Below are 22636 nucleotides of genomic sequence, written 5' to 3'. Positions count from 1 at the left end.
AGAGCTCAGCAACATTTATATAAAAACTGCTGGGGTTCCTGGGATGTAATTTATGATGAAATAAGCCCACTTTTTGGGTGCTTCAAATCTTAACACTTGGGTTTTTAGCTATTACTGTTACACAAATCACTTATTTCCTATTTTCTGCTAATATCCAATGCCAGAAAGGCAGGTCCATCTTTTAGCAAGCTTCTAACCTCGATTCTCTTCAGGATCTAAAATGTAAACCTATTCATCAGTAGCAATCAGAGCAGATCTGCTTTATATTTTGGAGGTTTTGAATAATTAATACAAAGTTATGTAATCTGTTGAATGAAGCATTAAGTCTGGAGGATGCTCAAAATGTTTTTCAACCTTGGCCACACTAAGATGGGTAGACTTCAACTCCCAGAATTCCCACAGCCAGCATGGCCGGCTGAAGAATTCTGGGACTTGAAGTCCATCCATCTTAATGTGGCCAAGGTCGAAAAACACTGCGTTAAAGGACTCCGTTCACCCTGGAGTAACTTCGGCCATAGCGCTATAGCCTTGTTTTCCTCCACAAATGAAGAGGGAGTCTTAATTGCATCGGCACAACAACCTTGGAGGTAGGCAGGGCTGACTGCTCTGTAGCTCAACGGAAAATCCAACCGTTGAGCGGCATCTGCTTGCATCTCACCTACACCGACCCCTACAGGAGCGGAGCGGTATACTATCTCTCGCGCACCCCTTTCTGGGTAACGTAGTCTCGCCAGACCAGCCTCCCTCCTCCCTGCCTTTCCTTTGTTGCCACTTGGCCCAATGGGCGCGCCGCCGCCCTCCGTGCCAGCTTCTCATTGGCCCACCCGGCTGCCCAATACGAGGCTGGAAACGTGGCATTCCTTTGTCGCAACGGGCTTCTTCGCCGTCTTCTTTCCCTCTCCCCCCCCCCTCCGCCGATGGAACGCGCCAATCCCGGGCGCTGAAGCCCTCGCTCCGCCCGTCTCGGGGCTGTACCATCAGGGAGGCAATAGGGGGGCCCAGAGGGCGGGGAAAGCAAAGCTCGCGAGGGGCAGGGGGCGGATGCTGGCGGCGCGGCGGGCACTGTGGCCGGGCTGGCGTGGCTGGAGCTGTGAACGCAGGAAGATGAAGTTGCTGGCGGCTGCGGCCCTGCTGGGGCTGGGCGGGGGTCTCCTGATGCTGCTCTTCCCAGGCACTCATGCAGAGGAGCGCAAGAAGGGTCCCAAGGTCACCGTGAAGGTGAGCAAGCGGGGGTGGCGGGGGGGAGGCACCCAGGCTCCATATTCCCCATGCATCCCCCCCCTTTCCAACACCCTCTGGTTTTGCAGCGGGATCCGGTGCCCATGCAGCGCCCCTTCGGATTGCAACAGCCTGGCAGCTGGCCAGTGCCCGGAGGGGTCAGGTTTTTTTTGCTTCCTCGGCGTGCATTGGCGCGCGTGCACGTATGGATGTGCACGCACACGTGTATTAAGACCGACGGGGCGGGCGAGCAACGGGGAACTCTAATCCCCTTGAACCGTTCCGATTACAACGAGCCTTCGGGATGCTGTAGGGAGGTCTGCCTGCCTCGGTTAAGGTAGCATGGGAGGTGAGTGGGGAGGTTTGCACGCGAGTCGTGCGGGCACAGGCGCTCCCCCATGAAGCAGGGTCTCCAAACAAAAAAAAAAAGAAAACCATTAACAGAGTTGGAAGGGACCCTGGAGGTCATCTAGTCCAACCCCCTGCTCACGCAGGAGACCTCCACTAGGGATTCGAACTGACGACCTTTCTGATCGACGAGCTCAGTGTCTTAGCCACCCAGCCATCTAGCCAGAGGCAATCCAGGAGGAGGATTGCCCATCGTCTGATGCAGTGTATCTCAACGTTGGCAACTTGAAGATGTCCGGACTTCAATTCCCAGAATTCCCCAGCCAGCATTCGCTGGCTGGGGAATTCTGGGAGTTGAAGTCCGGGCATCTTCAAGTTGCCAACGTTGAGAAACACTGGTCTGATGGTCCCCTCTTAGTTGCAAGGTGTGGGTTGGAAGGCTGGCATCTGAGCCCCAGAAGGAAGAGGGCTGTTATTGCTGGCTTGCTTGCTTTCTGGGGGACTAGCATGCTGCACGGCTGCAGGATTGGCCCCGAGGAAGCCCACCTACATCCGGTGGGATTGATTCCCACCGGATGGTGTAAATCCAGGAGTTGCAGCCTCTGAAATTAAGGAAAGGGAATGACCAGGATGATGACATGGCATTTTCAAAAGGCTAAAAAAAATAGGCTGCGATTTCTTGGTGAATAAAGAGTATTTGGGAGGGATGAGGAAAGCCACCCAGGCCTGAAGAATTAGGCATCTGTTATTACCCTCCCCCCCAATGGCAAAGGATTCTGCCATTCCTAGGAACTGTTAGCCACGTCTGAGATGATATTACGATGAAGCCGTGGTATCTTATTGTGATAACAGCATCTTAAGCCTGGTGCCCATTCAGACAGTCATCTGCATCCTCAGGCTTAGAATAACTTTATTGTCCCTTTGAATGTACGCTGATCAGCGTATATTAAAATGAAATTTCATTGCCTACATCTCTCAAAGGGTCACCGCCTCTAATATACACTACAAAAGCATTGATTGAATGGATAAATGCAACATTATACATATACCCACTAATTATATTTATTATATTATATTTATTATATCTATTATATTTTATATTATATTATATATTAATTATATTATATTATAGTCTAGTATATTATACTATATCTATTGTAGTATATTTATTATAGTATATTATAGTCTATCTATTGTATATTATAGTATATTACACATATTTATTACAGTATATTATATTATATATTAATTATAGTATATTTATTATAGTATATTATAGTATATTTATTATAGTATATTATATTTAGTATAGTATATTATATTTATTACAGTATATAATTGTATTATATATTATATTATATATTAATTACATTTAGTATAGTATAGTATATCTATTATAGTATATTATAGTATATCTATTATAGTATATTTATTATAGTATATTATATTTATTACAGTATATTATATTATGACACAGAGAAATAGCACAGTCTAGTTCGGATGTATACATGGCGAGAAAAACGAATCTTGCGAGTTTACCAGACGCAGGGAACTCTTACAGAATTGTGTGAATATACACGCACAGAAATATACACACAAAGGTCTGGCAGAATTCTCTGAGAACATCACACCTACAATGATGTCACCACCGCACAGATTAGGGGTCCTCCGGATTCCATCTGCTGGTCAATGTCGGCTGGCGACTCCCAGGGGGAGAACCTTCTCTGTAGCTGCTCCAGCCCTCTGGAACAATCTCCCCGTTGAGATCCAGACCCTTACTACCCTTCCAGCCTTCCGCAAAGCGACTAAGACCTGGCTGTTCCGGCAGGTCTGGGGCTGTTGATTTATCCAGCCCCATCTTAAGTTATGAATGTTGTCGAATTTTAATGTTGTTTGTATTCTTTGTATGTCCTCCCCTTCCCTATTTTACCTGTAAGCCGCCCTGTGTCTTCCGAGATTGGGCGGCGTACAAACCAAATAAATACAAATAAGTGTCCGCTCCCTGATAGCAGCCTCTTGTTTCTCTCCCCAGGTGTATTTTGATATTAAGATCGGGGAGGAAGAGGTGGGGCGTGTTGTCATCGGCCTCTTTGCAAAGACGGTTCCAAAAACGGTGGAAAATTTTGTCGCCTTAGCCACTGGAGAGGTAAGTTGGGACGCGGGTCCCACGATGGGGACGCTACCGAGAGTCTGCAAAAATAGGGGCTGGATACTTCACGGGGGGAACCCAAAGTCTTTAGCTGTGAAGGGGAGAAATCCTCACAATGACGCCTCTTTCTGAGCAGGGCTGGCCCCCACGGATAGAAGGGGGCAATCACCCCAGGAAACCCCTCTGGATTTATTAATAACTAGCCGATAACCCGGCGTTGCCTGGGTATTTATTTATAGGGGGGAAATGTCCGGACCAAATGTAATTTCTAATGTTGGATCTTCCCCCTTACCAGAGGGAGCTCCCTTGAGTACTGTGAAGCCAATACTGTGGCACCGCTACATGCACTGCACTGTAGAAGCCATTTTACGGCAGTACGGTGGAAGCCGTTTTAAGGCCCAACATGCTGCATCTTAACAGAACACACATTCCGAGGGGTGTTGGGGGTGTCTTACCCCCCACAGTATTTGGTTCCAGAGAATAAGCCATCTGTGTACCAAGTTTGGTTGAAATTGCTCAAGGCATTCCAGAGTTATTCTGGAATACACACAGACAGACAGACATACACACACACAGGATTAGCAATATCACTTAGCCTTATTTCCCGCTTCACAGTACTTTCCAGCCCTCTCTAAATTTATAGAGCCAGCCTGTTGCCCCCAACAACCTGGGTCCTCATTTTACCCACCTCAGAAGGATGGAAGGCTGAGTCAACCTTGAGCCGGTCAGGATCGAACTGCTGGCAGTCAGCAGAATTAGCCTGCAGTACTGAACTCTTAACTACTTGGCCACCAAGGCTCTGGATTGAACTATTTATTTAAAGAATTTGTCGACTGCCTGTCGTGGGTCTCAAATTCATAAAATGGACCACCTGGATCAAAGTCATACACACACACACACAAACCAAGAAAGGACGGTCTTCCTTGCTTAAAAGCTCTTCGTTTCCCAGTTTTGATTGGGAACACTTTGAATCTGTTTTCTGCCTACCGAGACCGCATGGTTTGATTGGAGATACCAGATGGATAAATCCTCCCGCATAGGGACGGGACTGGCACAGGAGACACTGCCAGTGTTTAATGTATGGGTGCCCTGCGTCTACCGCTCTCATGCTTTGCTGCTCTTGTTTTCCAGAAAGGATTTGGGTTCAAGGGCAGCAAGTTCCACCGTGTGATCAAGGACTTCATGATCCAAGGAGGAGATTTTACCCGGGGCGATGGAACGGGAGGTAAGACTCCGGACCGTTACAGAAAGCTCAGGTTGTTCCGGCCAGTTGGTCTTTGGGTCTCTGCGACGCATGCCGGGGGGGGTGCGTGCGCGTACATGCACGGGGGATGGTGTGCATGCAGGGGGCACATGCATTTGGGGGGGGGTGTATGTGCTTTGGGCACTTGATCTGGAAAAAGTTAGCTATCACTGACTGTTCTGACCCCCTCCTCCGTCCAGTAATGAAAGCCGAGACACTCTTAAATGGAATGTCCTTTAATAACAAGACCAGAATCTCGGTGGCTGAAAGCCAAGCAAACAAACAGATAAGGACCTTGGCAGCACTTCAGACAAACCATGGCAGCACTTCAGACAAACTCTGGCAGCAATCCAGCCTGCCAAGTTTGTTTCTCTTTAGTCAAAGCGTTGACTTCTGCAATAGCAATAGCAGTTAGACTTATATACCGCTTCATAGGGCTTTCAGCCCTCTAAGCAGTTTACAGAGTCAGCATATTGCCCCCAACAACAATCCGGGTCCTCATTTTACCCACCTCGGAAGGATGGAAGGCTGAGTCAACCCTGAGCCGGTGAGATTTGAACTGCAGAACTGCAGTCAGCTGAAGCAGCCTGCAGTGCTGCATTTAACCACTGCGCCACCTCGGCTCTATAAGAAGGGCGTGGCACAAGCCCTTATGCTCTGCAAGAAGGGCGTGGCACAAGCAGTCTTTTTTATAGTCTGGAGAGGAGCCTAATGACCATCAGCTGAGTGTAATTACCTCCTGTGATTACGTCGTAGTTCTTGACGCCGAGTAGCTCTTTGACGGCGTGCATCCTGGAACAACTCACTGTTGGTTTCTGGATCACTCTCCCTTGTCTCCTCCCTACTGATCCAAGCTCAGGTGCTACTTGTTCTGCAGTTCGGCTGTTCAAATCTCACCGGCTCAGGGTTGACTCAGCCTTCCATCCTTCCGAGGTGGGTAAAATGAGGACCCGGGTTGTTGTTGGGGGCAATATGCTAACTCTGTAAACTGCTTAGAGAGGGCTGAAAGCCCTATGAAGCGGTATATAAGTCTAACTGCTATTGCTATTGCTAAGTTCTTCTAACATCTGAAAAGGACTTGGGGATCTCTGAGAAGCTCGGGAGATGCAGATCTATCCCAAGTTGAAAGTCTTCATTTCATCTCTGTTTTTGGGCAGCGTTAACATCTTTCCTTTTCTCATCTTTTGCCAGGGAAGAGCATTTATGGGGACCGTTTCCCAGATGAGAACTTCAAGTTGAAGCACTACGGGCCGGGATGGGTCAGCATGGCCAACGCCGGCAAGGACACCAACGGCTCACAGTTCTTCATCACTACTGTCAAGACTTCGTGGCTGGACGGCAAGCACGTCGTCTTCGGCAAAGTCCTGGAAGGGATGGTGAGTAGGAATCCGGTTGGGCTGGGTGAGAGTTAACTCTTGTTCAGGGCATCGATCCGTGTTTCTCGGCTTTAGGTTAGGTGGACTTCAAACTCCCGACCATGCTGGCTGGAGAATTCTGGGAGTTGAAGTCCACATTCCTAAAAGTGAACTCATAAAGTTGCCATGGTGAGGAAAAGGGGGGAGAGCGCATTCCACGCATACCTTTGGCTAGAATCGGATCTCAGGTTACTACAGCAGGCTTGTGAGGCGTGCACCTCGTTGGTGAATGTGATTTATGACACAGAGTGAGGGGAGGGCGGAAACGGGGGTAAAGCTCAGCCATAATTAAAATGAGGTCAGACCTGACTGCAATGGGGTATTGCCGAAATGGTGTCCCTAATAAATGACTGGATTTCTTTTGAAACTTGGCTCAAGGCTCATGAATTAATTAGGGCATCTTTCGGAAATCTGACCGTGGATAAGGATGAGAAATGCCAGTCTAGATACAGCGGTTCAAAATAAGAAGAGCTGAATTTGACTACTATTACAACTCCGTTGTTTCCTCCTTCCCATATTTGAACGTCTTGTCGAGTCATAGAACAAGAAATTTAGAGGAAGTACCAAAACTTTGACTTTCTTTAAAAAAAAAAAAAAGATTGCATCATTGTTAAAAAGTTGGTTGTGACTGGAGATCACATTTTATCAGCATGTGATTCTTCCCATTCTTGTCTGGCCAAGCAGCTTTCCGATTTGTCTTTTTTTGATCCCAATTAACTTGAGAGACCGCCTGCTGCCAATTACCTCCAATAGACTGATTAGATCCCACAGATTAGGCCTCCTCCGAATGCCATCCGCCGGCCAGTGTCGACTGGCGACTACCCGGAGGAGAGCCTTCTCTGTGGCTGCTCGTTAGGGCTTGAGACGGCGGAGGCCGAGAATGTACCCGAGAACGGTGTCCTCTATGGTAGAGGGTCTCCATCGTCTCAGGGCTTTTTCCCTCCCTCTTTCCCTAGGATGTCGTCCGGAAGGTGGAGAGCACCAAGACGGACAGTCGCGACAAACCCCTGAAAGACGTCACCATTGCGGACTGCAACGTCATTGAAGTGGAGAAACCATTCGCCATTGCCAAAGAATAATCTGGGGCTGCTGGAGGGCCAGGTACTGGTCTGGAAAAGGGCTGGGGGCCCTACCGTCTTCCTTGGGGCCTCATTCATCCTCCTCCAGATGCTGAGCACCCACTGCTCTCTGTCTCCCTTCCATGCTGGGTCCCATTTCTGCAACCACAGCTCAACTCTTCCATCATCGGCTTTGGCTGGCGGGGTGCCGAGGCCCCTTCTGGAGGGCCCGCGAGCGTTGCGTCGTCTCATTTTTTGTAAAAAAGCACATGGACCAATAAACACGACCATTGTGTTTTTTTTTTGTAGAACGTCTAGTCTTGCCTTTTCTCCTCCTCCTCCACCGGGAACAGGAGAACTCAAGTCCGTTGTAGTTGGGGTTGCCCCCAAACATTGCTCTAAGCCCAGTTGGAGGGGGTGGAAGGTCCCGGAAGTTTCCTTTTGGATGAGCGGAACAGAGCCAAATCCCACTGCCGTGTTTCCCCTTATGTACATCATAAACTCCAAATGACAGGCGTAGATGAACAGAGGGTTCCACCACAAAACCGCGCTCGACTAAACCACGTCCGACTAAACCGCGTTGCTGACGTCATCAACAGGCCGACAACAGCGCGGAGACAGAAGCACGCTGTAAACCCTAAACCTAAAATTAACCCCTAAACCTAACCCCCCCTAAACCTAACCCTAAACCTAATCCTAACCCTTAACCTAACCCTAAACCTAACCCTTACCTTAAATTGAATCGGCTTGCTTTCAAAGCGCTATTTAAAGCGCCCTTCTTTCTCCGCGCTGGCTGTTGTCGCCCTGTTGATGACGTCAGCGACGCGGTTTAATTGGGCGCGGTTTAATCGAGCGTGGTTTTGACGGGTCACGGTTACAGAGCATGTATTTCTTTCCTTCCAATATCTCAAAAATCTACCCCTTTAGGGGGGTCTGATTTAAATGAGTTACTTAGGATGTTCAGATGGTTCAACTATTCCCGGTTTGATCAGTTGTAAAGAGAAAACGTGGAATGCAAAATGGATCCTTGCAAAATGAGGATGATTCATTCTGCAGTTTATGCTGTACATAAGGGGAGTTTTGACCCCCAAAATTAGCGCTTGGCCTTATTTTTGGGGAGGTCTTATTATTTTTGAGGCGCAGGAGGCGGTGAGCGTGGTCACCTCACGGCTGCTGCTGCGTTGCATTATTTTCGGGGAGGGCTTATTTTTTAGGGCATTTTCAGGGAAACAAGGTAGCGACCTCTGAATTTGGAAACCGAGGAAGCTTGTTCTGGGCACCCGAGTGGAAAACGGTGTCCTCCACAATATGAAGAGGTTTTAAAAAGTTACGTTTTGGGGAAGTAGTCTTAGCCACGATAGCCCCCACCCTGATCAGGGCTTCTCAAGCTCAGCTGTTTCAATTGGGTGAACTTTGTTAACTCCCAGAATTCCCAACTGCTGGGAGGGGACGTCTACCGATTGTAACGTTGAGAAAGGTTGAGAAAACCCTGCACCCGGTGACGGATCACCGCGCCTAGTTTCCTCAGTCCTACTAACGTTGGATGTAACCATAGCGGTGGGGATTCACTTCTCTTCCTTCCCGGTTCGCAAATGTGAGAGCGCGCGCATGTGCTTCACTTGCACGCATCGCAACTGCGCACGTGCAGGTTGCGCATTACATCGGGGCGGGTGGGCGGAGCCTCCCACAGCCGCCGCTAACGATTCACCCGAACCGGAGAGAATTAGCTGAATACCACCTCTGGACGTAACCCACTCATTTGGAAAGCTATCCAGTTTTTAATTGTTTGGAGGAATTCCCAGCCTTCAACAAAATACACCCTACTACCTCCGCCACATTAAGGTGCTTTTGACCCACCTCATTGTCAGCCTTGGAAGTTTAGCTGCCTAACTGGTGAAAGAAGAGGGGAAAAATTAAGCAACAAAGGACAAGAGATTTCCCCCTTTGCTAAGGCTGAACAGGATCCGAATTGGTATGAATTTGGGAGAAGGGAACTCCATGCATCTTAAAAGTGGTTGAGAAAATTCTATTTAATTCTATTCCTAGTGTTGTGGCCTGCCAGCAGAGCTGGCAGCCGATTCAGACAGTGAGGAGGTTGGGGAGGAACATGGGCCAGTCCTGGACTCTGGGGAAGGCTCTGATGAGGGCTCTGTGTCGGAGGCAGAGAGGGGGCCAGGGCCGTCTGACAGTTATCGGCTGCCTTCAGAATCAGACGTTAGTGAGGCAGAAGAACAGCTGGAGCCTGTTCCCAGTGTGCGCGTGCGCAGAGTTGCCAGATGAAGAGAACAGCTAAACAACAGGGGTCAACTTAGGAGTAAGGCCACAGGTGGACGATGAATGGCCCTTCCCAGAGGAAATAAAAGAGGAGTGAAAGGGGAGTGGAGTTTGCAGGAGACAATTAGTTCGCTTAATTGTTTTGTGACTCTCCGAGAGGCCAAATTTTTGCAGAGATCGGCCTGGCAGCTCTCCAAGCCAGATAAGGTCTGTGACTGTAAATCCTCCCTTGAAAGACTTTGCTGGATGTGAATGAGCAGAATTGACAGGAAATTAATAAAAGAGTTTTTTTTTGTCGGGACCAGGAGTTTGCTTCCTGCTCTTGGGAAGCTTCGGTCAGAACACCTACATCAGGCCTCTTTTTCCAACGGCTGAATTCTTCTGCAGAAGAGATGCAGTCGGAATAAACCACAGTGCATTTAATTGACACCCTACTCAAAAAAACCTAGGATCTACTACTATGGAAAGTTTTCTCTCCTCCCCTGAATGAAAACGGAGGGGGGGCGCTTGTGCCCTCCGTCCCTCTGCTTTTTACACGCTTCCTCTCTCCAGGCACACGGTTGCAAAGCAGGCCTCTCCATTGCCACCCTAGGCAAGGAAGACGGGCACAGCAGAAGACCAAGCCCATGGGCCACTGCCATTGTCCTTGGCATCTCTGACTCGGTGAAGAGCTTTGCTCCCAGGCAGACGGTGGTCTTGGGCGTAGAGACCCTGCAGGACGCCGATCAGGATTATATTCGGAAGCAAATCTGGAATAAAAAGAGGAAGAAGAAACTCTAAAGCTGCAACCGATTTCGTCGTATTTATTTTATACAATGACAATAAAAGAGTATACGATGCGCTTTCTCAAAAAGGAGCCGGTTAGATGTCCCTAGAGCAGTGACGGGCTAAACTTTTGGTTGTTGCGTGCTAAAAGCATCTGCGCATGGGCCCACACACCCTTAATGTAATTTATGCATAACGCCTCCATGTGCCCTTTCTAATCTGAATTTTCTCAGCTTTGTGTCTGTGGTGATTCGAAGTTACAAGAGCCGAGGTGGCGCAGTGGTTAAATGCAGCACTGCAGGCTACTTCAGCTGACTGCAGTTCTGCAGTTCGGCTGTTCAAATCTCACCGGCTCAGGGTTGACTCAGCCTTCCATCCTTCCGAGGTGGGTAAAATGAGGACCCGGATTGTTGTTGGGGGCGATATGCTGACTCTGTAAACTGCTTAGAGAGGGCTGAATGAAGCGGTATATAAGTCTAACTGCTATTGCTATTGCTATCCAGGTCACGGTGGTCCCCAAAGGTGCTATTTGCTATTCCTCTGCCACCACCACCCCCCACAACCCACCCAAAATAAAACCTCTGGAAAGGTAGCTTCTTCGCGGCTTACCTGTGGAAGATGGGAGCACATACGGATCCCTGTGGAAGCTTACGCCAGGCCGATGAGAGAGCTGGTCCCAGCAGGGGCTGTTTGAGAAGGAAAAAGTGCCACCTTGGGTGTTAGAACAAGCAGGATTAGGGCCAAGAGTAACAGAATGACAGAGTTGGAAGGGACCTCACGAGGTCTTCTAGTCCAACCCCCTGCTCAAGCTAGAGACCTTATACTAGGCATCCTCAAACAATGGACCATGGGCCGGATACGGCCCGCCAACGCAAAGTGTCGGGCCCTGTGGAGTGGTGAGATGAAAAGCAGCTGTCAGCTTGTAAAGAAGTGCTTTAAAAGTCTTTAAAAACAGCCTTTCAGATGTTTTTCACAGCCATGTGATTCATTAAAAGTCTTTAAAAGTCATTAAGTCTTTAAAAACAGCCTTTCAGATGTTTTTCACAACCATGTGATCCATTAAAAGTCTTGAAAGGTCTTTAAAAGTCATTAAGTCTTTAAAAACAGTCTTTCAGATGTTTTTCACAGCCATGTGATCCATTAAAAGTCTTTAAAAGTTTTTAAAAACAGCCTTTCAGATGTTTTTCACAGCCATGTGATCCATTAAAAATCTTGAAAGGTCTTTAAAAGTCATTAAGTCTTTAAAAACAGCCTTTCAGATGTTTTCACAACCATGTGATTCATTAAAAGTCTTGAAAGGTCTTTAAAAGTCATTGTCTTTAAAAACAGCCTTCCAGATGTTTTTCACAGCCATGTGATCCATTAAAAGTCTTGAAAGGTCTTTAAAAGTCATTAAGTCTTTAAAAACAGCCTTTCAGATGTTTTTCACAGCCATGTGGTCCATTAAAAGTCTTTTAAAAGTTTTTAAAAACAGCCTTCAGATGTTTCTCACAGCCATGTGATCCAGGACCGGTGGGTGAGTAGGGAAGGGGCTGCTTTTAAAGTAGCGCTTTAAAAGTGAGTGAGTGGGCGGGTGGGTGAGGGGAGGGGAGGCATGTCTCCGTGTCTCCTCGCTTTTTCAAAATCAGCTGAAGTTGGCTAACTAATTCAGATGCAACCGCAGTATAATGCCTGAAGGAGAATTCACCCACTGCTTTGATTCTTCCCATATATAAAGTACATCTACCGAATAGGTTGCTGAACAATTTTGGTAGACATTTATATGTGTGTGTGTGTATATATATATATACACCTGCACAAGTGTGGCAAAAAGCAAATCAGTTTGTGAATTCTTCTCCAGGCTTAAAAGAACTTTAAGGGTCGTTAAAAGATAACGATGATAGAAGGCTGGCAAATATTGGAATAAACAGTGAGGTCAAGCTGGTACTCGGATCCCTCTCACCAGCAAAAGTTTGAGGTGCTCCATCATTCTCCCCCCTCCCCTTTAAAAAACAGAAAACATCTTGCCTGAAGTCTTGCAAGGGCGAATTCTCATCCCATCTGTTGAAAAAGCAAGCAAATAAAGGGTTTTCGATAAAAGAATATTTATCGCTCAGGGTTGAACTGCAAAGTCCTTGGTGCTCTCCGAGTTCCGTTGGGTTTTCTTGCAGGCGTTTCATTACCCAACTAGGTAACATCAGTGCTCGAAAGGAATGGGGTTTGCAAAACTGGGTAATGAAACGTCTGCAAGACAACCGAGTTCGGAGACCACGGACAACTCCTCCAGGACTGGCCCACGCTCCTCCCCAACCTCCTCACTGCCCGACTCTGCTGCCGGCTCCGCTGGCTGCTGGTGGGCCCCAAGACCAGTCCTGAGCAATACTCACCCCAAATGGGGCTCCGGTTGGCCCTGCCACAGCTTCAAAAAATGGAGCAGCTCCTTGGGAAGGGTTTCGTTGTGCAAGATGACGCCCTGTGGGGAAGGCAACAAGTAGTAAACCCTCTCTGAAGAAGGTGGAAAGAGGAAGGAAGCAGGAGTGGTGGGCTGTAGCAAGGAATAACCATCACCTCCCACCTTGGGGGTTTCCTCACCTGCGTGGCACGACAAAACCGCGCTCGACTAAAGCGCGCCCGATTAAACCGCGTCGCTGACGTCATCAACAGGGCGACAACAGCGAGCGCGGAGAAAGAAGGGCGCTTTAAATAGCGCTTTTAAAGCAAGCCGATTCAAGTTAAGGTAAGGGTTAGGGTTAGGGTTAGGGTTAGGTTAAGGGTTAGGGTTAGGTTTAGGGTTAGGTTAAGGGTTAGGTTTAGGGTTAGGTTTAGGGTTAGGGTTAGGATTAGGTTTAGGGGGGTTAGGTTTAGGTTTAGGGGTTAATTTTAGGTTTAGCGTTCACAGCGTGCTTTTTTCTCCGCGCTGTTGTCGCGCTGTGATGACGTCAGCTACGCGGTTTCGTCGAGCGCCCTTTAGTCGAACGCGGTTTTGTGGTGGAACCCCTCACCTGCAGATAAGCTTCTAAGCCGGCCCGCCGTTGCTGCAGAACTTTCACCATCCAATTGGGGACCCGCTTGGGTGGGAAGTCGGGAACCAGGCAGCTCCTCTTGATCTAAAGAGAGACAGGAAGACACGGCGCCTGTTAGGGGATGGACAAAGAAACCGCTGCGGTTCTGAACTTGGTCGTGTTTATTGCATTGCTAAGGTGGCTCCGGGGCTTGTCGATCAGAAAGGTCAGCAGTTCGGCGGTTCGAATCCCCAGCGCCGCGTAACGGAGGGAGCGTCCGTGACTTGTCCCAGCTTCTGCCACCCTAGCAGTTCGAAAGCACGTAAACAATGCAAGGAGAAAAATAGGAACCACCTTTGGTGGGAAGGGAACAGCGTTCCGTGCGCCTTTGGTGTTTAGTAATGCCGGCCACATGACCACGGAGACGTCTTCGGACAGCGCTGGCTCTTCGGCTTTGAAACGGAGGTGAGCACCGCCCCTTGGAGTCAGGAACGACTAGCACCTGTGTGTGATGGGGAGCCTTGTTCCCTTGTGGATTCAGCCACGCTGTTTCCCGGCATACTCTAAAGACTTTCTAATCAATCCTGGTTTGCTTTAGTGGCCGCCCGTGTTTATGTTTCCAACTCAAGAAAGTATTGAAACACACCAAGGATCATCCAGCGAACTCCATGCTGGAGAGGAGAACTTGAATCTCGATCTTCTCGCCTTGGTTCTGCTGATTTACACCTCACTTTTTTTGTTCAAGAGATCAAGATGGGGTATCGGTGGCTTCTCAACCTTCCCTCCTTTAAGATGTGTGGACTTCAACTCCCAGAATTCCCCAGCTGGCTTCAATTCTGGGAGTTGAAGTCAGTGCCTCTTAAAATGGTTCAGAGGCATTACCGTATTTTTCAGAGTATAAGACGCATCTTTTCCCCTTTAAAAAGAGGGAGGAGAACCGTTACCTTTTATCTGTTGCATTGCTGCGCTCTTCCCAGGGGCACCTCCCTCTAGTCTCCAGCAGGTGGCAGCACATAACTTTAGCTGATCTCCAGAAGCTGAAAGAAGGCCTTCTCTTGATAACAGTTCTTGTTTGGAATGGAGACCACCATGAAATCTCAAAAGTTCTGGCTCAGTTAGAACATTGGGGAGGAGTGGGGGGAGAAATTCCCTAAAAGAAAAGAACTAACCAACTGCTCTTGTGCTGATGCCCAAAATCCAAAAGCTCAACCGGGGAAAGATCGTCCCCCTTACTCACCCTTTTGTGAAGTGCGTAAAACTCGCTGTAGCGCTTCTCCACGCAATGTTTCCTCCCGTTACACACGATCTCCACTCTGAATACCTGCAACAGAACCCAAAAGGGGGTCAAAGTCACAGCCCCGGCCTTCACTTACGTCCCCGCTGACCTCCTCCTGCGATTTAGCTGGGTTCAGGCCACCCTCCTGCAAGATGCTGCATTCCAGATGTCAGGGAGGGAGGGAGGGAATGGGGAAAAGAGAGGGGGAGGGGGGAGGGAGGGAGAGGGTGGGAAGAAAGAAAAAAGAAAGAAGGGAAGGAAGGAGGGAAGAGGAAACAAGGAAGGAAGGAAGAAAGAACAAGAAAGAAAGTGAAAGGAAGAAAGAAAGAGGAAGGAAGAAAGAAAAAGAAGAAAGGAAGGACGAGAAAGAAAGGGAGGAAGAAAGGGAAAGGAAGGAAGAAAGGAAAGAAAGGGAGGAAGAAAGAAAAGCGAAAGAGAAAGGAAGAAAGAAAAGAAAGAGGAAGGAAGAGAAAGAAAGGAAGAGAAAGAAAAAGGGAGGAAGAAAGAAAAGAAAGAAGAAAGAGAAAGGAAGAAAGAAAAGAAAGAAGAGAGGGAGGAAGAAAGAGAAAGAGAAAGGGAGGAAGAAAGAAAAGAAAGGAAGAAAGAGAAAGGAAGAAAGAAAAGAAAGAGGAAGGAAGAGAAAGAGAAAGGGAGGAAGAAAGAAAGAAAAGAAAGAAGAGAGAAAGGAAGGAAGGAAGAGAAAGAGAAAGGGAGGAAGAAAGAAAAGAAAGAAGAGAAAGGAAGGAAGAAATAAAAGAAAGGAAGGAAGGAAGGAAGGGAAAGAGGAAGGAAGGAAGAAAAGAAAGAAAGGCTAGAAAGGAGAAGCTTTTTAGCACTTCTAAATGAAAGAACCAATTTGGTTCCCATCCCAGCTTTTACTGCATTGGGAGCAGCTGGAGGGAGGCTGAGTAAAGTCCAAGTAAAGGAGCGAAATGGGAGGGGTCACCAGAAGCCACTCTCCCTTTGGCTGGGAGATGCATTGGCTACGTGGGTGAGAAACACTTCCTGGGCAGTTCCCATCTCTCCCAAAGTCTACGTTCTACGTGGAGAAACCGCACCCGAGACTCTTGTGTGTTTCCCTGCGTCCCTGTTCTGCTTTCTAGAAGTGGCTGGCTCTCCCTTTCTTTTCCACCAGGGTTGGGAGAAAGAGAAAGAAACCGGCTTAAGGTCACCCAGCCGGCCTTCATGCCTAAGGCAAGACTAGAACTCACGGTTTCCTGGTGATTGGTCCAGGATCCCAACCAGCTTTCATGGCTAATGAGGAACTACAACTCCCAGTCTCCTGGTGATAGGCCTAAAGTCACCGGAACGCTGTTCCCTTCCCACCAAAGGTGGTTCCTATTTTTCTACTTGCATTTTTTTTACGTGCTTTCGAACTGCTAGGTTGGCAGAAGCTGGGACAAGTCGCGGGAGCTCACTCCGTTACACGGCGCTAGGGATTCGAACCGCCAAACTGCAGGCCTTTCTGATTGACAAGCTCAGCGTCTTAACCACTGAGCCACCGCGTCCCTCCAGAGATGTAAGGGCTGGGGGTGGGTGGGGGAAACATCCTTCTTTCAGAACACGTGAAAAGCTACTGCAGTTGTTCCCGAACTCGGCCGTTTAAGGATCCCGTCGCTTGGTGGCTTCCTATCCTCACCTTCCGAGACGGTGGAGCTGTTTACCGACGGGGCCCCGCCCCAACGCACACATATACCTTAGGGAAAAAATTAAAAACAGGTTCCTCCAAACTTTTTAACGCCTGCCTCTTCTCGTTTAAACAAACTGAAGAGCAACGAAGGGGAGGGGAAAGTTTGCATTCACACACAAACGATATCCTGAATTCAGCAAAGAGACAAGGAGTCATTCAAATGGTCTTCAGGCCAAGTTGAGGGTCTGCTTTAATCCTTGCCGGACCGGGAGGCCGGAAACTGACTCAGGGAGGGAGGGACAGGGGGGGGGTGTCTCGGATTTCCAGAGCATTTCAGACCATTTCTCTCTGTCCCTGGGTGACTCTGGCCGTGGCACAAAGAACCGGCTGTTCTCCCCTTAAAGCAGGTGGTTTCCGGACAATTTTTACCCAGGGAGGCCTGGATGAATGATAAATAGCAGTTTATTGATTCCCAGGAAGCATTTTCTCTTCTCCGGTTCCTGGCTCAATGGCAAAAACAGTGCGCCAGTGTGCCAGGAAGAGGTTTGCCTTCCTCCATACGTGTCCCGAAAGCAGTTCCACCACAAAATCGCGGAGGACAAAATCGCGCTCGACGAAAGCGCGCATTTGATGTCATCACAGCGCGACGAAAACATCGCGCTGTGATCGAAAAATGTAAAAATAAAGCTAAAACCTTACCCTAACCCCCCCCAAACCTAACCCTAAACCTAAACCTAAACCTAACCCTAAATCTAACCCTAAACCTAACCGTTAACGTAACGAAAAACCTAACGCTAACCCTTAACCTAACGCTAAACCTAACGCTAACGCTCTAAACCTGACCCTAACCCTTAACCTAACCCTAACCCTAAACCTAACCCTTACCTTTATGTGAATCGGCTTGCTTTAATTTTAATTTTATTTCAATTTTTAATTTTTTTCGTCGCGCTGTGATGACGTCACATGCGCGCTTTCGTCGAGCGTGATTTTGTCCTCCGCGCTTTTGACGGGTCACGCCGAAAGCTCCCCGGTGTTCTCCCACCCACCCCTGATTTAAGCAGAGGGTCCGATCCCTCCCCCCTCACACGCCTGCATCTCTGTGCCTTGCCTGATGGCATCTTCTGCACCCAGGACCTGGGGATGTCCTCTCCCCTGCCCGCCCCCGAGGGCCACAGCATGCTTTCCCCCACACACAGAAATGCTGCTCACTAGGAATCAGGTCAGGGCGGGGAGGAAGAAAGTGGAGTTTGATTGAAAGAAGGCTTTCAACTTCTAAATCAGTGAGGGCTAATCCTCGGTGTCATCCGGTGCCAAAAGCTTGCGGGGGCTCACCTGTACCCATAATGGAAGGCGTGCGGCCACCCTGCACCCCTGCGCATGCATGCGATTCCCACCCACTTGGGTGAAGCTTCCTGGGACCAATAATTTCGTTGTATTTAAGTACAATGACAATAAAGATTATATTTAAATGGGCTGCGAGGTGTGATGGGTGGGTGGGCACCGCATCCCCTGTGCCCCATTTTGGGCCTAATGGGGCCTCCCTGCAGCCTCCTGGGACCAAAAACGGGCTGGGGATGGGCACACACCCCCCATGCCCCATTTTGGGTGTAGTAGTCCTCTCCCCCCCCCCAATGCATGCGTGGCAGAGACCGGAAAATCAGCTGCCCAGTGGGAGGAGATGAGCCGGGACGAGGGCTTGCGTGCCCGCATTGAGGGCTCTGGGTGCCCCCTGTGGCATGGGTGCCATAAGTTCGCCATCCCGTTTTTAGATCCACCTGAGGTGGGAGGGGGTCAGTATAGATTCCTCCCCCCCCCCATGGTCCATTTAGGTTAAGCAAGCTAGTTACTTACAAATACCTTCCTCTTCCATATTCCAGGCACGCTGTAGTAGCAACTGGTTGGCAAGAGGGTTTCACATCATTAGCCAGATTGAAAAACAAAAACATTTGAGATGATGTTTTTTAAAAACTTTTTGTGCTGACAGGTTAGAGAGGTTGAACTTCGGAACGGGGAATGCTGCCTCATCTTCCTCCTCCTCCCTCTTAACCCACCAGCCCTCCCTCCTTTCTGGCACTGATTGGCAACTACTTAGAATACAATAGAATAAAATAGACTACGCTAGATTAGACTATATTAGATTTGAATAAAATGGACTAGACTAGATTAGACTAGAATAAAATAGAGTAGATTAGACTAGAATAAAATAGAGTAGATTAGATTAAGACTAGAATAAAATAGACTAGACTAGATTAGACTAGAATAAAATAGACTAGATTAGAGCCGAGGTGGCGCAGTGGAGGCTGCAGGCTACTTCAGCTGACTGCAGTTCTGTAGTTCGGCGGTTCAAATCTCACCGGCTCAAGGTTGACTCAGCCTTCCATCCTTCTGAGGTGGGTAAAATGAGGACCCGGATTGTTGTTGGGGGCAATATGCTGACTCTGTAAACCGCTTAGAGAGGGCTGAAAGCCCTATGAAGCGGTATATAAGTCTAACTGCTATTGCTATAGACTAGAATAAAATAGGGTAGATTAGACTAGAATAAAATAGAGTAGATTAGATTAATACTAGAATGAAATAGAGTAGATTAGATTAAGTCTAGAATAAAATAGACTAGATTAAGACTAGAATAAAATAGACTAGACTAGAATGAAATAGAGTAGATTAGATTAAGACTAGAATAAAATAGACTAAACAAGAATAAAATAGACTAGATTAGATTAAGACTAGAATAAAATAGACTAGATTAGATTAAGACTAGAATAAAATAGACCAGATTAAGACTAGAATAAAATAGACTACACTAGAATAAATAGAGTAGATTAGATTAAGACTAGAATAAAATATAGTAGATTAGATTAAGACTAGAATAAAATAGACTAGATTAGATTAAGACTAGAATAAAATAGACTACACTAGAATAAAAATAGAGTAGATTAGATTAAGACTAGAATAAAATAGAGTAGATTAGATTAAGACTAGAATAAAATAGACTAGATTAAGACTAGAATAAAATAGACTAAACTAGAATAAAATAGAGTAGATTAGATTAAGACTAGAATAAAATAGACTAGATTAAGACTAGAATAAAATAGACTACACTAGAATAAAATAGAGTAGATTAGATTAAGACTAGAATAAAATAGACTAGATTAAGACTAGAATAAAATAGACTACACTAGAATAAAATAGAGTAGATTAGATTAAGACTAGAATAAAATAGACTAGATTAAGACTAGAATAAAATAGACTACACTAGAATAAAATAGAGTAGATTAGATTAAGTCTAGAATAAAATAGACTAGATTAAGACTAGAATAAAATAGACTAGACTAGAATGAAATAGAGTAGATTAGATTAAGACTAGAATAAAATAGACTAAACAAGAATAAAATAGACTAGATTAGATTAAGACTAGAATAAAATAGACTAGATTAGATTAAGACTAGAATAAAATAGACCAGATTAAGACTAGAATAAAATAGACTACACTAGAATAAAATAGAGTAGATTAGATTAAGACTAGAATAAAATATAGTAGATTAGATTAAGACTAGAATAAAATAGACTAGATTAGATTAAGACTAGAATAAAATAGACTACACTAGAATAAAATAGAGTAGATTAGATTAAGACTAGAATAAAATAGAGTAGATTAGATTAAGACTAGAATAAAATAGACTAGATTAAGACTAGAATAAAATAGACTAAACTAGAATAAAATAGAGTAGATTAGATTAAGACTAGAATAAAATAGACTAGATTAAGACTAGAATAAAATAGACTACACTAGAATAAAATAGAGTAGATTAGATTAAGACTAGAATAAAATAGACTAGATTAAGACTAGAATAAAATAGACTAGATTAAGACTAGAATAAAATAGACTACACTAGAATAAAATAGACTAGATTAGATTAAGACTAGAATAAAATAGACTAGACTAGACTAGAATAATAGAGTTGGAAGGGACCTTGGAGGTCTTCTAGTCCAACCCCCTGCTTAGGCAGGGAACCCTCCACCACTTCAGACAAAAAGTTTGAGAAAACCTCATTCCTAAAAAAATGTCTTTGCCTTTAATAGACTGTGTGTGTGTGTGTGTTACTTAGGAGTAAGATTCCCCCAGGCCCCGTTCAGACGTTGATGCAATCCCCACATTTCCCCCACCCCTTCTCTCTGCCAGAGGGAAGGCTTCTTCCAAGCCAGCGCTGCAAGGGGAGAAGGTTTCAGGCTGCAACCTGCCTGGTTTAACTCCTTGACTCTCCCGGTTGAATTCCGACCGTCCCAACCCGGGTCAACCGCTCCCAAGCTCGCCCTGCCCAGGCACGGCCGGTGCCCCCCCACCCTCCACCCCCAGCCCGAGACGCACCGTATGAGCCTTGCCGGGGCTCCGCTGCCGCCGGGGCGAAGGCGCCGCCCGCAGCCCCACCGCGCTCACCGCCACCTCCAGCTTCAGCATCTCGCAGCTTTGCCGGCCGAGCCCAGGCTCCTGGCTCCGCTTAGCCCCGCCGCCGCCGCGGCTGACCCGCCTCGCTCCGCCCGCCCCGCTCCGCCCAGTCCGGGCTCTTCCCCCGCCGCAGCCCGGCTCGGATGGGGCAGCCCCGGGAAGGCCGTTCAGATTTTAGACGGACAAGAGTGGGAAGGGAGCCTGGAGGTCATCTAGCCCAACCCCCTGCTCAAGCAGGAGACCCTGCGGCATTAAGGACCAATGGCAGTCCTGTTTCGGAAGTCTCCAGTGATGAAGCTCCCACAACTCCTGAATAACAGAGTTGGAACTTGGAAGGGACCTTGAAGGTCATCTAGTCCATCCCCACTACCACCACCACCACCACCCCCAGCCAAGCAGCCAACCCTACATCATTAATGACAAATGGCAGTCCAGTCGCTTCTTGAAAGCCTCCAGTGATGAAGCTCCCACAACTTCTGATTAACAGAGTTGGAACTTGGAAGGGACCTTGAAGGTCATCTAGTCCAACCCCCCCCACCCAAGCAGGAGACCTTACACCATTTCTGACAGATGGCAGTCCAGTTGCTTCTTGAAAGCCTCCAGGGATGAAGCTCCCACAACTTCTGATTAACAGAGTTGGAACTTGGAAGGGACCTTGAAGGTCATCTAGTCCATCCCCACTACCACCACCACCACCACCCCCAGCCAAGCAGCTGACCCTACACAATTAGTGACAAATGGCAGTCCAGTCTCTTCTTGAAAGCCTCCAGTGATGAAGCTCCTACAACTTCTGATTTAACAGAGTTGGAACTTGGAAGGGACCTTGTCAGGTCATCTAGTCCAACCCCCCTCCCCCCAAGCAGGAGACCGTACACCATTTCTGACAGATGGCAGTCCAGTCGCTTCTTGAAAGCCTCCAGAGATGAAGCTGCCACAATTTCCAAAGGCAACTTCTGTTCCATGGGTTGATTGTTCTCCCTGTCAGGAAATTCCTCCTTGTTTCTAGGTTGAATCTCTACTTGGTCAGTTTCCATCCATTATTCCTTGTCTGGCCTTCAGGTGCTTTGGAGAATAGCTTGACCCCCCTCCTCTCTTTAGCAGCCCCTCAAATATTGGAAGACTGCTGTCATGTCTCCCCTGGTCCTTCTCTTCACTAGACTAGCCATGCCCAGTTCCTGCAACCATCCATCGTATGTTTTAGCCTCCAGTCCCCCAATCCTCTTTGTTGCTCTTCTCTGCACTTTTTCTAGAGTCTCCACATCTTTTTGATAATATGGGGACGAGAAAGAGAAAGAGAAAGAAAGAAATAAAAAAAGAAAAAAGAAAGAAAAAGTGAGAGAGAGATGAAAGAAAAAAAGGAAAAAGGGACAGAGAAACAAAAGGAAGGAGAGAGAGAAAGAAAGGAAGGAAGAAATAAAAAAGAAAAAAGAAAAAGAGTGAGAGATGAAAGAAAAAAAGGAAAAGGGACAGAGACAAAAGGAAGGAAAGAGAGAGAGAGAGAGAAAGAAAGAACACGTGGCCGGCAAGCCACTCCCACCAGGTCACATGGCCAGCAAGCCACTCCCACAAAGGAGGCCACACCCACAGAGTAGGTTCGAACATTTTTTGAAACCCACCACTGACACACACACACGCGAAGAGACACACAGAGAGACACTGCCCCGATTTTAAGTTTTATTTCACTTGCTGCGGTTGCGTCACCAAAGTCCGAAAACCGTGCGCCCTTTCCTGCGCCTGCGCTGCCCTACTCCTGGGCTTGCAAGCGGGAAGCGAGTCTCTCTTTGCAATAGGAAAATATATATGTGTGTGTGTGTGTTTGTGTGTTTATATATATT

At 47.2% G+C, this 22636-nt stretch overlaps 2 protein-coding genes across 4 annotated transcripts; one reads left to right on the top strand and one right to left on the bottom strand.

The window, feature by feature from the left end:
- The first annotated feature begins 1017 nt into the window (after positions 1-1017).
- Positions 1018-10493, top strand: PPIB (peptidylprolyl isomerase B). Of its 3 annotated transcripts, none has more exons than XM_087704122.1 (6): positions 1018-1218; positions 3599-3712; positions 4847-4940; positions 6150-6334; positions 7330-7474; positions 10258-10493. In XM_087704122.1, exons 1-5 carry the CDS (start codon positions 1042-1044, stop codon positions 7450-7452), a joined length of 693 nt encoding a protein of 230 aa, XP_087560248.1. In that variant the 5' UTR covers positions 1018-1041; the 3' UTR covers positions 7453-7474; positions 10258-10493. The 3 variants fall into 3 exon arrangements, with proteins under 3 accessions (XP_087560248.1, XP_087560247.1, XP_087560246.1); XM_087704121.1 differs by lacking the exon at positions 10258-10493 and adding an exon at positions 7541-7742; XM_087704120.1 differs by lacking the exon at positions 10258-10493 and having other exon boundaries at positions 7330-7742.
- On the bottom strand, positions 10294-20859 carry SNX22 (sorting nexin 22). Its single transcript, XM_087704123.1, has 7 exons — positions 20724-20859; positions 14689-14772; positions 13452-13556; positions 12837-12922; positions 12478-12510; positions 11080-11156; positions 10294-10454 (listed from the first exon to the last, which is right to left on the bottom strand). Exons 1-7 carry the CDS (start codon positions 20811-20813, stop codon positions 10294-10296), a joined length of 636 nt encoding a protein of 211 aa, XP_087560249.1. The 5' UTR covers positions 20814-20859.
- Positions 20860-22636: the final 1777 nt, after the last annotated feature.

This window comes from Thamnophis sirtalis, unplaced genomic scaffold (genome assembly GCF_051295495.1).
Source record: "Thamnophis sirtalis isolate CommonGarterSnake01/CBP01778 unplaced genomic scaffold, rThaSir2_p1.2 scaffold_2, whole genome shotgun sequence".
Lineage (NCBI taxonomy): Eukaryota > Metazoa > Chordata > Lepidosauria > Squamata > Natricidae > Thamnophis > Thamnophis sirtalis.
Note: the sequence above shows the minus strand (reverse complement) of the source record. Positions and strands in the feature narration are given on the sequence as shown.

What these genes read in the sequence shown, in the direction of transcription:
- SNX22 (XM_087704123.1), bottom strand. Translation starts at nt 20,813, where the DNA reads ATGCTGAAGCTGGAGGTGGCGGTGAGCGCGGTGGGGCTGCGGGCGGCG. An exon ending in CAACCGGAGCCCCATTTGGG is followed by an intron (nt 12,511 to 12,836) that starts GTGAGTATTGCT and finishes CTTTTTCAACAG; the next exon opens with ATGGGATGAGAATTCGCCCT. An exon ending in TCGCCCTTGCAAGACTTCAG is followed by an intron (nt 11,157 to 12,477) that starts GCAAGATGTTTT and finishes CTTCTCAAACAG; the next exon opens with CCCCTGCTGGGACCAGCTCT.
- PPIB (XM_087704122.1), top strand. Translation starts at nt 1,042, where the DNA reads ATGCTGGCGGCGCGGCGGGCACTGTGGCCGGGCTGGCGTGGCTGGAGC. An exon ending in GTCCCAAGGTCACCGTGAAG is followed by an intron (nt 1,219 to 3,598) that starts GTGAGCAAGCGG and finishes TTCTCTCCCCAG; the next exon opens with GTGTATTTTGATATTAAGAT. An exon ending in CCGGGGCGATGGAACGGGAG is followed by an intron (nt 4,941 to 6,149) that starts GTAAGACTCCGG and finishes ATCTTTTGCCAG; the next exon opens with GGAAGAGCATTTATGGGGAC.